Here is an 18,157-nt window from a genome sequence, read left to right on the forward strand (position 1 = left end):
GGGTTGGTCACTCACACACTAGCAAGGCTTTTGTGGATTTATTGGATGATTGTTTTCTACATCAGCATGTTCGGGAGGCAACTAGAGGGAGTAATACTCTTCATCTGATTATCAATAGTGATTCTTCATGCATTAAGAATCTGCAGATAAATGAACCACTAGGTGGCAGTGATCACAGAGTGCTGAAGTGGGATTTACTCAAAGAAGTGACTACCATCAGGGGTAAAGGGAAGGGTTTTTGCTTTCATAAAGGTGACTACGGTGGTCTGAAACAGTACTTAAATTCTATACGGTGGGACCAACAGCAAATTCAAAATGGGAAGCATTCAAGGAATTTATCTTGGAAGCTACTAGGCTTTACATACCAAGAAATATTTTTCAAGGTTTAGGCCTGAATGGATGTCAGATGAACTAATGAGACATATGGCAGAGAAGAAAAATGCATGGGATACATATAAATTAATGGGTGACATGGGAACCTATGATACATATAAACCGGTCTGTAACCAAGTCAAAAAGGAGTTTAGGCAGGCAAAGGCAGATTATGAGAAATCTTTGGCAAAGAATGCAAAGAAAAACAACAAGGAGTTCTTTACCTATGTAAACTCTAGAAGGAAAGGGATGAATCAGATTGGTCCACTGGATATTGATGGTTCAGCTGTTGATGATCCTGCTCAGGTGGCTAACAAACTAAATGAGTATTTTGCGTCTACATTCACCCATTAGAAGTTATTCAGGGAGGGGAATGCCAGAGGTGAGTTAAACTCTGGCAGTGAGCTAGTTGATTTTGTAGTAACTCAGAGGAAAGTGGAGGAGAAATTGTTGATAAACATAAAAAAGGTACCCGAGTTGGATGGGATCAGTCCAGTTATATTAAAGGAAGCAGCAAAGGGAGTAAGCAAACTCTTAGCCACAATTATGAGAACTTCTTTGGACTCAGGGGAGGTACCCATAGACTGGAGATGTGCAAATGTGACCCCAATTCACAAAGGAGGATCAAACAGCGACACCAAGTAATTATAGACCTGTTAGTTTAACTTCTGTTCCAGGAAAATTAATGGAGGCACTGGTTAAAGCTTTGTTTGCTTGTTTGTTATTTGGTTTTTAGGAGCATTAGCAACTAAGGCCATATTGCTCCGGGGATATGAAGTGGTCATTCCCTGACCTTTCCGCATCCTCCGTATTTGGTGGTCACGGGTTCGAACCCCGGTCTGATCAAGAAGCGTGTGCTACGCGCTGCTACTCCTGCCCACCTGGCTACGGAGGCACCAATGTTAAAGAAGCACTGCTGGATCATCTAGACAAGACTTCAGTTATAGCTCGGACACAGCATGGTTTTGTTAAGGGAAAGTCTTGCCTGACCAATCTGAGTGGATACTATAATGTGGTCACAAAGGAACTGGATGGAGGGAATAACTTTGATATCATATATTTGGATTTTAGAAAGGCTTTTGATACTGTTGCATATGGAAGACTGCTGAACAAATTGGAGCAGTGTGGCATTGTAGGCAAATTGCTGCTATGGATAAAGGGATGGTGGAGTGGGAGAAGACAGAGTGGTAATCAATGGACACTGCTCATCGTGAACTAATGTTATTAGTGGAGTCTCTCAGGATTCAGTGTTGATTTCATTGTTGTTTTCTGTATTTATAAATGATACTGATGATGGTATATCAAGCTTAATGTCCAAGTTTGCAGACGATATGAAGGTTGGCAGGGTTGTTAAGGACACTAATGACAGTTCGCTGCTGCAGCAGGATCTAGAAAAGTTGAGCAGATGGGCTGAGAGGTGACAAATGAAGTTTAACATTGACAAATATAAAGTACTACATATGGGAAGCAGCAACCCCAGAGTGACGTATCAACTCTGTGGTACTACATTGACAGTGGTAGAGAACAAAAAGGACCTGGGGGTAAATGCACAGGCAGATATGAAGCTTTCAGTGCAGATGGTCTGCAAGAGTAGCTCATAGTGTCTTGTCAGTGATATACAGGAATTTTTCTAGCAGGGATAAGGTGATTATCCCCTTGTATAAGGCAATGGTCAGGCCACACCTTGAGTACTGTATGCAGGTCTGGAGGCCTCATTTCAAGGATGTAGAGCTGTTGGAAAGAGTACAGAGAAGATTAGTGAATGGAACAAAGGGTTGCTCTTACGAAGAAAGGCTTATGTTTTGCAAATTACAGTGTCTGGAGACTGGACACCTGCGAGGTGATCTGATTGAGGTGTATAAAGCCTTGAAGGATTTTAGCATGCTCAATGCTGATGGGATTCTTCCTCTTGCTCAGAATAATCACCTGAGAGGGCATAAATTGAAATTGAGGAAAGACAGATGTAGGATAGATGTATGTGAAGAAGTTAGCCTTTAGCCAGTGGGGTAGTTGATTGGTGGAACAGACTTCCATCCTTTTTTGTGGAAGTTGAAAGCCTAAATAAATTTAAAGCTGAGCTGGACAGGTATTTGGAACAAACGGAGGGATGAAATGGGAGAGGTTTTTTTTTTTTTTTTTTGGCTGATGCTGAATAAGCTTGCTTTCTTGCATCATATGCCAATGCCAATGCTATTCTGGAGGTCACAACCAATAAAACAATAAAAACAATTTGCACTTTTCGGCTTATTGGGGCTTTTCTGTTAGTGCAATCTAATTATAAACGGGTAGTAAACTCAATCTTATTGCATTTGCAATAATACCAACAGCTGGAATTCTGTGGAAATTTATGTTATTATGTGAAATGTGTTTCTCCTTCAATCAAGCAAAAAAAAACCAAAAATAAATATTCAAAATCTGCTCTTCATTCCTATTTTTGAAGCTTCATTATAAAAAATAAATAACGCGCAGGTAGCGAAACTCGCTGCACAATATAAAATTTTTGTCGTATAGCTGACAAAAGCCATGACTGACTCGTTGGCTACCCCTGCCATATAGATATTTTTGATTACCCCCTTTTAAATGTCTTCAAAGTGACTAAGTGAGTGAATAAGTCAGCTAGTGCTGATAACTCAAAGATGGTGAAAAACTATTGGAATTCTTGCATAATTTATGTAATTAAAGTGTAGATATAAAGGTTTAAATGTTTCTGATACATTTAGTATCATTATATAGAGAAATCAACCACTTAAAATACCTTAAAATCAACCACTGGTCATGTCAATCAGTCAAAATTATTCACATTATTTCCTGTGGATAAATCTCCTCCCCAGCCCTTAATGTGGATGCACTTAGTGCTCTGGTTTGACAGCTCCAATTAAGAACACTACACAGGGAATACCTGTACTATAAATATAAGATTTAACATGTAAAACTGTGTTAAATAAAAGTAAAAATAATTAAAACAAATAATATATATTTAATATAATATTCTGCAAATGAAAATTATCTCAGTTCATAATCTAATCTTTCCTGCAAATATTCTCTTAGAAGTAACTGAATATTTCTAGCAGTATCTTTTGACAAAGGTTTATCACATGACTGGTAAACAATACGATAACATCTACTAAGCCTGTCGGTCAGCTTACAGTAATATGTATCAACTAATTCAACATTCATTAACAGATCACCACATATACACCTTAACACAAGAAAAAACTTAATTTCAGAAAAATCTGATGGACACCAAAAGCTGATATCATGAGAAAAGGAAGGTGGGTATAAGCTTTTGGATACATATTTTTCCTTCATGATACCCACAGAGTTGTCATAAACAAATTCTGCTAAATCTGACCACATGATTCTCCAGTCATTTATCAGATACTTCCTCATTGCAAGAATATCAGCATTCAAAGAAAAACAATATAACCTACTTTCAGTCATTCCTAAATGATAAAGTGTACAAATTTTTGTAATACTTCTACTATTCTTACCATTTCTACCCATTACATGCACTGTTTTGGTTCTGAGTGTATCAGGAGAGACATGGAAATTCTGAAAAATTTCACAAACCACATGTGATTTGATAATGTTATCGTATATGACATTATCTGATATCTTGCTGCAGAAAACTGCACTGGAAATATTGTTATTATTTTCAATACAAAATAAAGAATTACTGTTACCTTCACTCATTCCAGAACAATTTACACTACTTATTTCTTGCAACATCTCATTCAAAGTGCATAACTTATTTGCATTATCTTTATTTTCAATATCTGTTAATGACTGCATTTGTAAATGTAAATCTATCCCTCTGCACCTGCCATTTCCAAAGTAAATATCTTTTTGATCACAATTAACTAACTGGTGGAAAAACTTTAAAAATTTTTCCAATAATTTATTTTGATCCCTAAAATATATTAGAATCTGATGGCAGACTGGGATATCTTCGGGTGAAACTGGACAGTGATGGTAATTTCTACCAACACCTATGACTAGAAGTTTATTTAACAGTTCCTTTTCAACTAACTCTAATGTGCAAGCACTACAAGCAATATTCTGACAAAGAATTAATGAATTAGTTGATAACACAGTTTCCCTACCAAAATAAACATCAGTGTTTGAAGTACAGTTAAAAATGGTGTTTTGAACTGGTATTATACTTTGAGAACCAAACTGACGATTCAAAGACTCTGAAATACAATTCAAAAGTCTTGAAACTGGATGGGCACTATTTTTTAGAAGATTTCTGCAATAAAAATATAAAATAATTAAATATTCATGGTTAAAAATTGATTGTTCAGTTTGAAGAGTAAAATTTATTTACAAAACTAAAAAAAATAAATAAATAAACTTATTAAGATTTATCAGGCCATTCAGAAATTAATTACAATTTTTTAACTTGATATTAATATGAACATAGCAGAAAAATACAAGGAAGCAAAGCTTGTTTAGCATCTACTGTTAAAAATAAAATAAATAAAAATAAATAATAAAATAAATACAGGCAAAGCTCTTTACAGAAAACTTCTTTTTAACATCCCACACTATATACGTCCTATGTGATTGGCCCAGCCAACTTCTCATTAACCTAATGCTATTTTATGAATAATCGACATAATGCCCTTCTGATATGAGCCGTTTTCTCATTTCCCTTGGGGTTCATTATGTAGAACTTCGACAGTAATATAAAATAAATTGGTCAGCTACCCTAATTATATATTTTATCTACTTCTACCAAATGTTAATTCAGCCCTCTTTAAAACAACCTAAATTCTATGATATTATATTTTGGGTAGTAATAACCTAAATTACAATCATTGATTATTAAAGGTAAATTTTATTACATTCATCCTGCATTTATCTACTCTATTGAATACTCTCTCCATAGCACTTTGTAACAATAGCTTTAACCTAGGATTACTACCTTTTGACCTTCAAATTTAGGGACAAAATGGCATCAACATTTTGTCCTTAATATATATATATACTATCATTGAATTATATTAAATAAAGTTAAATTATAATGAAATAAATAAATAAATAAATAATTAAGCATTCATTAGAGGCAGCGACATGCAATTCCTCCATATGAAGCTGAAATACATCCAATATGTTAAATTAAATAAAATAAAACATAAGCCAGTAGTATGGCAAAAACTGTAGAGCGAAAATTAACATAAAAATAACATAAAAATAACCCAAATAAACAATCGAACGAAAAGAAAGAATAGATATAAATAGTAGCCCGTAAACCCTTGTATAATTTCGAACTTTTAAACCAATTAAAACTATACAAAATTTAGACTAATGCCAATTATTTATTAATTTAGCGGTACCCCCCAGAGGTACCAGTTCCGAAAGACGTGAAATATCACCAAAGTATAATAGATATAAATAGTAGATATAATTGATTGACACCAATAGATATAAATAGTAGCCCGTATACAAGGGTTTACGGGCTACTATTTATATCTATTCTTTCTTTTCGTTCGATTGTTTATTTGGGTTATTTTTATGTTAATTTTCGCTCTACAGTTTTTGCCATATTACTGGCTTATGTTTTATTTTATTTAATTTAACATATTGGATATATATATATATATATATATATATATATATATATATATATATATATATATATATATATATATATATATATCGCTTTTTACCGACAATCTAGATGACTTCAACTGGGGCCAACCACCCAGAATGAAGGCAAAAAACGACAAGAGGTTCTCTGTTTCTGTGATGATCAATATATGCTAAGTAATTTAAATATAAACCAAATATAAACCAGTATAGGCCAAATATAAATAAATCGAATGATGATAAAAGTTAAGAAAATTTAGAAATATTAGAATCAAAGGTAAGAAATATAAGTAAAATATAAATGTAAGCATATATTAATCATCGTTAACCAGTGATCACTCACTGTATATATATATATATATACAGTGAGTGATCACTGAATTATAACCACTCCTATGAAAACTGATTGCGACCTGTTGACCACAGGAGGTACGAGAGTGTGCAGTTAGTCGACCTACGTAGCATAGATAAGGTGTCAGTGGTTCAATAGGTAGCAAAATTCATAGAGTAATTGGTAAAAGGAAGGATTTATCGGACTTTGATAAAGGACAGATTGTGGGTGCTTGACAAGCTGGTCCCTCGATTTCCCAAGCAGGAACTTGGACGGCTGAACTGGTGGAGTGTTTGAGAGCTGCTGTAGTTAAAGTGTACCAGGACTGGCATCAAAATGGTCAAACAACGACCCAACAGCAAAACTGCAAAGGTCAGAAAAGGGTTTATGTTAGAGCTGAGCGCTGGGTCCGATGACTCATACAGGCGAACAGGCGCAGCACTGTTCAAAAGTTGGCAACCCAATACAACATGGGCCAACCCGGAACAATATCTGCCACGACCATGCATCACACGTATGGGCTATACCAGCAGACAACCCCTATGGCATCGTCTCCTAACCAAGGTTCATCGGCATAAAAGACTCACCTGGTGCAAAGAGCATCCAAGTTGGACATTAGAAGACTGGAAGGTGTGCTAGTCGGATGAGTCACGTTATTTACTCCACGCCATGGATGGTCCTGTACGGATTTCGCGTCAACAACATGAGGTTATTGATCCATCATGCATGTTATCAAAAGTGCAGGTTGGTGGAGGCAGTTGCATGGTAGGGGGGCATGTTTCACTAGCAGGAACTTGGAACCCTGGTGCATGTGGAACAATGTGTCACTGGTCTCCACTATCTTAAACTGTTTGCTGACTGTGTACACCCCACTATGTTATACTTTTTCCCAAATGGCGATGGTGTCTTCCAAGATGACAATGCGCCAAGTCATCGGGCACTTGTGCAGGAATGGTTTGAGGAACACAATTCTGACTTCGGCATATCGATTGGCCTCTGAACTCCACTGATATCAATCCCATAGAGCACTTTTGAGACACTATGGAAAGACATATCAGGCATCTGGATTTGCCAATCGCCTCCATACCTGCATTCCTGACTGCATTACACACAGCTTGGTTGGCTATACCTCCCGAATACTTCCGACATCTTGTTGAATCAATGTCACATCAGATAGCTGCTGTCCTGAGGGAAAATAGGGCAACAAGCTCCGAAACACGTCTGGGTGGTGGTGTCCACTGAGAATAAATAACAGTAGTCTCCTACTAGAGAAGCGTTATTTATTTGAAGTAGTGCAATACCTGGTATCTTGTTGTGAAGGTAGCCACAATATGAGATAAAATCAAATGATGCCGTTACACTACTTACGTAGTTAAATTTATGGGTAAACAATGGTGTATTTACACCGATATTAAAAATTAATTTTAATCCATAATGTATTGTGCCTTGTGCATTTGTCTTCAAAAAAAAAAAAAAATATATATATATATATATACACACACAATAAGTGCCAATTATAGTGATCACATTTGCAAATTGAATTTTGATTATAATAAACGGTTCTCATAAGAACCGTTTATTATAATCAATTATATTTGGCAAAAATCGACAAATATTATCCAGATGCTATAAAAATAAAGATATAAAGCACAAATTTACACATTATTACCAAAGGTTTATTACAAGTTAATGATATGTAAAAATCGAAAGAATATTATCCACAGGTTAGCAAAATAAAAATAAATTTATACCTACGTACCTAGCTTAATATTCATATTAATTAAACATAACACTTTGTAATATGATTATAATTTAAAAAGTCACTTATTTTAGATTGCTTCAAATTATCACTACAAAGTATATTTATAGATTTCTTAATATTGTATAATAGGCTATATTCACAATCACTTGCACCAGTTTCTTCCAACTCTCTCCTCAGGACAGTTATAGCTTCATGAGTTTGCCCTTTTGTAACTGGAATTTGTTCAGATTCATCTTCATTTTCCTTCTCCTCCTTGGCGAAATTATCAGTAGCAGACTGGGCAATTTCTTCATCTGTTAAAGCTGTAGTAACTTGTAGATCACCTTCTATGTCCACCCACTCATTAAACTCCTGTTCACCCATGTTTTCAGGCTTTTCAACGTGATCGGTATCGTGACTTAGTTGACCATCATGAATAATTAATCCATATTATTTGAAACAGTTGCTAATGCAGGTTTAGGAAGCTTCTTTCCAGGCACTCATTGTCATATGAAGTGCATTTAGAACAGTTATCTGCTTTGCAATATCGGATGATATTCCCAAACCTTCATCTATAGACTGGATGATTCTTCACCTCATATCCGATTCTATCTTAAAGCTTTTTATTATTCCCTAGTCGAGAGGTTGAATCAGTGACATGGTATTCAAAGGTAGAAAAACTAATTCAATATTTTTGAAAGTCAACTTTGGATGAGCTGGGCAATTGTCCAAAACCAATGCAATTTTTTTGTTTTTTTTATCCAATTGCAAATCCCATTTACAAAGACAATCTTCAAATAAAGAAACTGTCATCCAAGCGTTGGCATTATTGACATATTCAACAGGCAGCTGTTTTACTCCTTTAAAACATCTACGCGATTTACTCTTGCCTATAACTAATGGCTTCATTTTGATTGTTCCTGTCATGTTGCATGTTAAAAGAACTGTAATCCTGTCCTTGATCTTCTTTCCTGCAGAAGAAGAGGGATTTTTAAAACTCATGCAACCCTGTTTCATCTGTATTAAAAATGTCTACAGGATTATAAGTGCTTAACACAGTTTGTCAAGGTTTTCAACCAGATGTCAGCTGCAGACCCATAGGAATCCTGTTTTTCTCCGTGAATTTTTTTTTGAAACAATATCATACCTCTCCTTCCATCTTGTCAGCCATCTGTCTGTGACCTTAAACTCTCTGTGTAGTTATTCAGCAAAATCATTAGTTTTTTGAAGAAGAATGCTACAATTGATTGGTGCATTAAATGAGCTGGCCTGTTTGAACCAAATGAACAGAGCTTCATCTACTGTTTGGCATTTCCCTTCACACTTCCTTTTTCTGGTTTCACTAATCAAGTTAGTGTTTAATGTGTGACGTGATTTTAATAATTTTGATAAAGATGACTGAGGCACTCCTAATTTTACTGCTATTCCCTTTGAGACATACTGCCTAAGTTTAATTTATTGTACATTTCTATAATTTGTTACTTATCTTTTACATTCAAATTTATTCTCTTTCTGTTCACTGACATTTTTTTTGGGTAGTAAAATTTAAAACACAGCAAAAAAGATATGCATCAATCAATAACAAAGTACAGGACACACACAAATTGGAACTAATATGACACACACAAGTGAAACGAAGTTTAGATATAGAAATGAAGGGAAGATTTCACTGAAGGGGGAAACACGTTTCACCATAATAATGTGAAAACACAGAATTCCAGCTACTGGTATTGCAAATACAATGAGATTGAGTTTACTACCTGTTTATTGCATTAACAGAAAAGCCCAATAAACCAGAAGCTGCAAACTGTTTTTGTTTTATGGTTGAGGCCTCTATAAATTTAACCTCCAGAAATGTGCTTTGGAAAAAATATCACAGAGGCATTCAAAATTGAATGCCTCTGTGATATTTTTGTGAACCCAGTGATCACTATAACTGGCACTTACTGTATATATATATATATATATATATATATATACACACCATTTGTATTTCTGGAGACAATTAAATAAATAATAATGATAAAATACTTAAAATGTATTTTTAAATTTTTTAATAATATTTACATACATAACAAGCAGAAATATATGCATACATCATGTTTTAAATTTGGTACATGTAATGGTCTTTTAAACTAAAAAATTAGACTAAGAGAATAACCTCTTTTGCAATTTTCAACAGAATTAATTTTTTTGATAATAAAAGATGTAAAATGCACATTACGTTTTAAAGATTTTTAATTTTTATTAAAATTTAAAAGTCATATATAATAAATATTGCAATCCTAATGGATTGCAATATTTATTATATGTGACTTTTAAATTTTAATATAATTAATATAATTTAATATTTTATTAATATAAACGGTGAAATATTTGCATTGATCAAGCAGTATTAAAAAAAAAATCAAAATGTTTTCCAATAAAATTAAATAGAATTCAGGCACCTATCAGATGCCCCACTATATTTGCCATAAATGGTGTTGCCACCACTACCAGGTTAATGAAGAAACCTGTTATGCAACATACACATGACACCAACTCATAACACTGTTGCAATTTATTGACCCCGCCCCCATTACTGTGTTATATGATTTGTGAGTAGTCCCTTGTACCATTAATTAATACTATTATAATACAACCCCGTATAACATGATACTTCTACAGCATGGTTTCGCTCTAACATCACTGATAAATTTCCACAATTCTCACACAACACGGTACTTATATAACACAGTTAGAGAATTTCAGCAAACCTTGGAAAGCATGGTATTTTTGAGCATTTATGCAAGAGAAAACCCTACTATTATTATGTTGAATGCAATTTTTCAACAATTGTATTCTTTTTTTTTTTTTTTGTGAATCCTCACTGTTGACTTGCTAGTCATTATGCAAAAAAAATTATTGGGAAATTCCCATATTTTATTTTGTTTGGAAATCCCGGTGTTAGGTTCTGTGCTATTGAACTTGTGCTTGTTTTGAGACCACAAAAAAAAAAAAAAAAAAAGACTTCCAAGCTTTACTAAACTTTGTTCTTAAGAACCATATTGGAATAATTTCTTTGTTGGAAATTAAATTCCGGCCCTAAATTATGCCTAAGGAATTTAGGCATAATTTGGGTAACTGCCAATTTATTAAAATAATGATTTCTAAATTGTTTTGTGCCAGCTATGGAAAACTATTTAAAGCGGAAAAATCTAATAAAAATTTTATTACTATTGGATAATGCTCCAAGCCATCCAAAAATTTAAGTCATCGAAAATGTTGAAGTACTGTTTCTACGACCTAATATAACTTCTTTAATTCAGCCATTAGATCAAGGTATTATATCTACCGTTAAAACTGATAACATCAGAAAATTTACAATGGATTTTGGAAAAAACTGATTCCGAATCTACTGAAGTGATGGAGGCATGGAAACATTTCTCAATTGTGGACTCTATTGGAATCATAACTTTATTGCTCAAAGAAATAAAACCATCAACGTTAAAAATGTGTTGAAAAATATATGGCCAGAGTCAGTTCATTCAGGAAATATGGTCGAACCAGCAGAAAACGGAATTGGTGTGATAGTAAATATTGCTAAGAAGGTTTGATGATATGACTACTGAAGATGTTCAAGAATTACTGGTAGAAAAGAGGCTAGTGAAGCAGATTTGGTGAAAATGGCATCGGAGATAAACCAAATCAATTCAGAGGGTGATAGTGCAGATTAAAATTCTGAAATTCCAAATTGTACACTAAAAAGCATACAGGAAGGCATAAACTTAGCTGAGCAATTAGAATCTTACTTTTTTGAATGCAGAGCCTTTAACTGAGAGGAACACAAATTTCAAAAGGGAGCTTCAAAAATGCTTAGCTCCGTACCATGCAATTTACAAAGATCTATCACGCAAAAGAAAACAAACCCAGATTACTAACATTTTTAAGGAGAACAGAAGGTACACGAAATCTAAATGCTGAACAAGAAAGTTCAGAAGGTGAAGATATTCTGCAACAGAGAAAATGTTCTCGTTTGATTGTACTTAGCAGAAGTGAAGAGGCAGAAAATTAAATGAACATACATTATCTGACATATATGTATCACAGTTTGTAAGACGTTTGTTCAGTTATTACTATTTTTAATAAAATTTAAGTTTCTGATAGTTATAAAATGATGTATTTTTGTTAGCTTTTGAAACGTAATCCCCCTTTTTGTACTGGTTCTTAGTCACATATAGCATGGTTTTGCACTACACGAGATTTTATAGGAACCAAACTAACGTGTTATATGAGGATTACCTGTATATGATAATAAAATATTACACAAGGTTGGCTCTCTAATGTTTAAAATATAATACAGTGAAATCTCTCTCTTAATGTACACCTCTTGTTATGGTCACTTAGGCTTGGGTTCCTGGAAAGAAGTATTAGAAATTACAAGTTAGATGACCTCTCCAAAACACTCTAATATGGACATGGATACTTGAATAATTATCCTTCTGGTATTTTCAACCTCCTTAGACTGGACACTTTTAAGGGTAATTTTTTTTAATGACTCATCTGTTTCTGTATGGTTTTGCATTTTAACTTTGCTGAAATAACATGTGGTGTTCCACAATAGGATGCTTATTCCTTGCCTTAGTAACAGAACAGTTCAATGTATAAAGTAGTTCATTGCAATTCTCTGGCAGGACCAGAAAAGAAGATTAATATGCTATTACGGAAAAGGAAGTGTATTCCTTTGACACACACACACATGCATTTTCATAGGTTAAGAGGCTTTTGCAATGAAGGCAATGAAGATCAAGGTCATCAGAGTAATACTAATTAGACTTGTGATGGCCACGAATTACTCATGGAGAAATGGCGCAATATTTTTAATACTTTCTCCACTAAGAAATGTTTACAAACTTATTTGGGCTTTCTGATGCAGTTCCACTGTTGTGCGTAACTCAGCAAGGCAATAAAATTGCCAACCTGAACAGTGCTGTTTCTAGAATAATTAAAAAAATTAAAAAGAAGAGGCAGGAGTACTGTAGCAAGTCTGTATACAGGATTCAGTTTGTGATATTTACATACAATAAAAAAAAAACAAAAAGTGTAGAAAGACAAATATAATACACTTATTTCAAAAAAAAAAAAAAAAACTCTACCAAAGGACTGAATAGATAATTTTGATCAGTATCCCACAATGCTACTTTTTCATGTCCAAAACAAGGTATTCACAACCTCCCTTACAAAACTTAAAACATTACTGTACAAATAGGGAACATGATACAACTATGATTTGTTTTTATTTGATTTGCAATACAAATATAACACCACTTCCACATAACAAAAGAATACCTTCAAGTTTTTATTCACCAACCAGAAAAGTGTACTCTACAGTAGATGGCAACAGAATCACAAAACAGCAATCACAGCAAAATTTACCAACTCTGAAAAGGCACTGTGGTTCAACACAGTGTGAAAAGGTTTAAGCTTGGTTCAATGATAGCTGCAGTTTGCATCAGCTGTTATGCATAAATTTCAAATACAATTTAAAAAGAAGCCACCGAGCAGAACTACACTTCTGTGAAATCCATATGATATGTCAGTCGTGCACTTAACATATCAAGGTCAAGAGTGTTATGTAAGTTATTATGGATGTCTTAGGATGAAACCATACAAGCTAGAGAGCTCTAATAGTAGTCGCTTAACAACAACAAAACCAAGGGAATAGAATTTTGTTGGTAAATTTCTCCATAATTAGTATTGTGATTATGCTGACATCTACTGCAGCATGCATATTTTCCAACTGTTGAATAAAAATTTGAAGATATCTTCTATCACTCAGAAGTGGTTTCAAATTTGTCAGATATCCTATTCAAGTAATAATGTTTTAGTAATAGTGCAAGGAAGCTACAGGCATTTGCTGCACTGGACAAAAAAAAAAAAAAAAACATAAGTAGATAAGAAAATACATATTATTTGCTACCTGCCTCAGACAGGTAAATCCAGCTGACCTTTGAATTCATTCACTCTCAGCCTCAACTACCTGTGAAGGCAACCAGCAATCAAAAACTTGCTGACTGCAAGAAAACTTTCTACAACCTAGTCTAAACCTCTTCCCCTGTAATATGAATTTACAACCCCAAGATCTTGAATTCTCTGTAACAGTGAAGTTTTTTAGTTTTGCAAAGGTTTATGGATACCATGTACATTCAATATTCCTGTATACTGATAAAAAACCTATTTAAAGTTTGACATTACTTTCATAACAGCAGTGCCCAATTTTTTGCCACCATTTACCACTTTCACTCAACACTGAGAAATGGTTGTTTCTAAGTAGCTACATGGGAGTTTGTTCGTGTGTGCATATCTTCTCTTGGAATACTAGTTGAAATTTTCCTGGGCATTATATTGATTGTGTGGACTCATAAGTGATCAGCCAGCTTATCTGTAATGATGATGAAATTGCCAAAATGAAAGGCACAAGACTGGTTAGGGAAACAAAGGGGGGTGCTTGTTGTTGTTGTTTGTTATTTGGTTTTTAGGAGCATTAGCAACTAAGGCCATATTGCTCCAGGATATGCGGTGGTCATTCCCTGACCTTTCCGCATCCTCTGTATTTGGTGGTCACGGGCTCGAACCCCGGTCTAATCAAGAAGCATGTGCTATGCACTGCTGCTCCTGCCCACCCGGCTACGGAGGCACCAAGGGGGGTGCACTTACAAAGAAAGGCTTCAGTTCTGCAAATTGCAGCATCTGGAGACTAGGCCCCTGTGAGGTGATCTGATTGAGGTGTTAAGGCTGAGTAACTCAATACTCATGGGATTCTTCCTCTTGCTCAGACTAACATGATGGGGCATAAATTAAAACAGGAAGGATGGTTGCAGAATAGATGTGTGAAAGTCTGGCTTTAGTCAGAGAGTGGTTGATTGCTGGAGTAAACTTCCATCTGTTGTTGTGGAAGTTGAGAGCTTAAATAAATTCAAGGAAGAACTAGACAAACTATTGGAGGGAAGTGATGGGTAAAGCGAAAGGTTTTTCTTTTTGGCTAATGCTGAATAACCTTGCTTTCTTGTATCATATGCCACTACTAATGCTAAACAAAGCATTATATTCATTTTTAATAAAAGTTAACATGTTAACTGCATCAGAGAATTTTTAATCCATTTGGATGAAAAATCTCATATATGGCCCAATGCTCATTGTGATTACACTAAAGAACTTAAATAGAATAATTTAGAATTAAAGAATTACACTGTTAAATAGAAATGCAATTTTAAAAAAAAACCATAAAAACAATCATAATTAAAAAAATAATAACAACAGAATCAGAATTTAAAAAAAATAACATAAAAATAATTGCTAGGTACATATATACATTTGGTTAATGTTTATATAAAGTACAATAAAAACCAATGAAAGATAAAACACCATGCAATACGACTACCAAAGAACTGAGAAACCAGAAGTTGTAAGCAGAAACTCTTGCATAGCATTCTTTGAGAATCCCTTTGAACACTTTTACCTCTATATAACATAGGTCCTACACATTTATTCTGCTTTACTATTCTTCATACCATTACAGCACTTCCAGAAAAGTGTTGTAATGTTTACCAGGAACATATTAACAAGGATTTTCCATCTGTCCCTTGGATCTTGTTGTAACTGAGCTCAACTGCATTAGCTAACTTAATCCAACTAGTATTATAAAAACAAAAAAAAAAAACTACCTTCTGATTTTTTCAGAAAAATAATGAGGAATTTGAAAAACTCCTTCAGGCAACTGAACAGAATCTAAGAGATCTTGCTGGCATAACAACTTTAATTCTGTAATATCTTCAGAGGCTCCTTTTATGAATATATGAGTTTTTGCTCCTCCTAATTTAAATGGCTTGTCCATGCCTCTAAAAACATAATTAAATAAATAAATTAACAAAGTGAAAAATCATATATTACAAGAATCATTTAGCATTTTAATAAAAGGTAAAATTAAAAACATCACAATAAAATTTATTAAATTACATATTTAGTGTAATAAACAGATCATTAATTTTTTTTCTGTGCCCTAAAACCAAAAATTTATATAAGTTAATTTTTGCAGGTTTATGTCCACTGATGCCCATTGTAAGTAGTTGCTATTAAACTGATATTTAATGTAAAAATATCTCTCAGTTTATAGTAGTCAGTGATGTATTTGCTGATAGTGGTTGCCGATACTTCTGAATATTTAAAAACTTTATGATAAATCTGGCTGTCTTATGAGTAGACATCAGATTATATGCATTTTCATATATGTGCATATGCAAATATATTGTGGCCATTTTAATCATTAGCGTATAAAAATGCATATAACAGAAATATTACTGGCAACACTGCATATTTCATAAATTTGTTCAGTTTATCAGACATCAAACTTGAAAACATTATTTCAATTATTGAAACAACATAATATCACAATAACATTAGCATGGAAAACATTAATGGCGTAGTTCTTTAATTCCCTTACCACATATCACAGGACATGTAAGTACAGCAAAAACTTGATTTAATGGACTATATTGGTGTAAGGCTTGGTCACTAAATCTGATAGTCCATGACACTTAAAAGAACTATACATATTCTCCATAGTTGCCACAGTGTTATGAAAAAGTGTTGTGGTATAAAATTAAAAACATTAAAATGTTGTAATGCTAGATTTTATTGCACGTATTGTGTGCAATATGTGCAATAAATGTGACATTTTTCTGTGTTGCACAGTGGTAGTGGAAACTGTGACTAAAGCTTATTTGGAGTTTGAAGAGCTCTCCCTCAAGTGCCCTCAGTGGAGGTTCAGATTACTCTCTACTAATGCCTAACATGTTTGGCAGGGTGATGGAAAGCAATAGTGAGAAAAATCCTGGCTCCCGCACTCTGCTTTATTATGAAAATATTTTAAGTGATGGTAAATACCATCAGACTGAGGCAGTTATGTCACTAGGTCCCATAATGTGGGTGAAAATGTTCATGTGGGACCAACAACCTAGTTGAGCCACCGTTATCAGTTATTTACAAAATTCATTAAATTTAGATTTTACTGTACATTATTTTTATATGTATCGTGAACAGATCAATTTTTCTATAAAAAATGCAGAACATGCAGTTGGAGCTTTTTATCAAAATGTCAAAAAACAAATCTACTATTATATATATGGAATTGTAGATTGTCATCACAAAAAAAGATTTTATTAGGATGGCAGCATTGTCTTTTGCATTGTTTAGGAAAAGAATGTTGGAAAAAACTTTCAAAACACCCAACACACGAAAAACAAACATTACACACTGTGCCAAAAGACAGAAAGAAAGAAAGAAAATATAAGTAAGACTGCCAGATCAACTGCTTTTAACTAAGATCATATACATAAAGGGAGAGAAAAGTTACTTTTCTCTTCTTGTTGATGAGAAAAGTAACTTTTTTTCTCTGTTATCTTGAGGCATAGATAACTTGTTAGCAGACACAATTATGGAAACAACTTCTGATAAATTTAATAAAGTCACTTCTTGTATAAAAATAATTAAATAAAAACCCCTATATCCATAGCTGCTGCTTAGCTATTTACAAAGAACCCGGCCCTACTCTTCCATGAGCCTCTTTTGACAAGGTGGAGAACATGGTTACATGTTGCATTGCTTTAGGCCGAAAATTTGATTCTATATAAAGTTGTCAATGTGCTGTATATTGAAGATGCACCAGCTATTTGTGCTGCCAAGGCAATTGTTTGGTTAGAAGAATATCTGCTCTTCATCGAGACTCATTTTGCTTGGTTACCTAATTTTATAATGAAACTAGAAACGTGGGGACTTTCTTTGAGCGGTGCAATTGAAGAGGTAGAGTGATTTCAGTTAGAAATTTCAGCAATACCTGGAACATAGGAGAGAGAAAATAATAAATAAATCTGATAAAATTTTTAAAAAAGAACTCCAGGGTTCTTGAGTACCTGTATTGTGGCAGTTATCTTGTTCTCTTGTAACTGTTCCAATAAACATTCTCAACATTTTAACATGATTTAATGGTGCCTTTCTTTGTATTCCTATATTTGCTATGGAATACCATGTACTATTTCCATTTAAAATAATGTTGCTTACTTAAACAACAGAGTGTGTGTGTGTGG

At 33.9% G+C, this 18,157-nt stretch overlaps 1 protein-coding gene across 1 annotated transcript in view; it reads right to left on the reverse strand.

The window, feature by feature from the left end:
• Positions 1-3,375: 3,375 nt before the first annotated feature.
• The window catches only part of LOC150077486 (ferredoxin-fold anticodon-binding domain-containing protein 1-like), a 39,251-nt gene continuing 24,469 nt past the window's right edge, over positions 3,376-18,157 (reverse strand). The window contains exons 6-7 of the mRNA XM_090385918.1: positions 15,740-15,913; positions 3,376-4,621 (exon numbers count right to left, since the gene is read on the reverse strand). Coding sequence (XP_090242044.1) covers positions 3,376-4,621; positions 15,740-15,913 — 1,420 coding nt within the window. The remainder of the gene's footprint in view (positions 4,622-15,739; positions 15,914-18,157) is intronic.

The sequence above is a fragment of the Mastigoproctus giganteus genome, chromosome 12, assembly GCF_048544385.1.
Source record: "Mastigoproctus giganteus isolate SK-2022 chromosome 12, ASM4854438v1, whole genome shotgun sequence".
Classification (NCBI taxonomy): Eukaryota; Metazoa; Arthropoda; class Arachnida; order Uropygi; family Thelyphonidae; genus Mastigoproctus; species Mastigoproctus giganteus.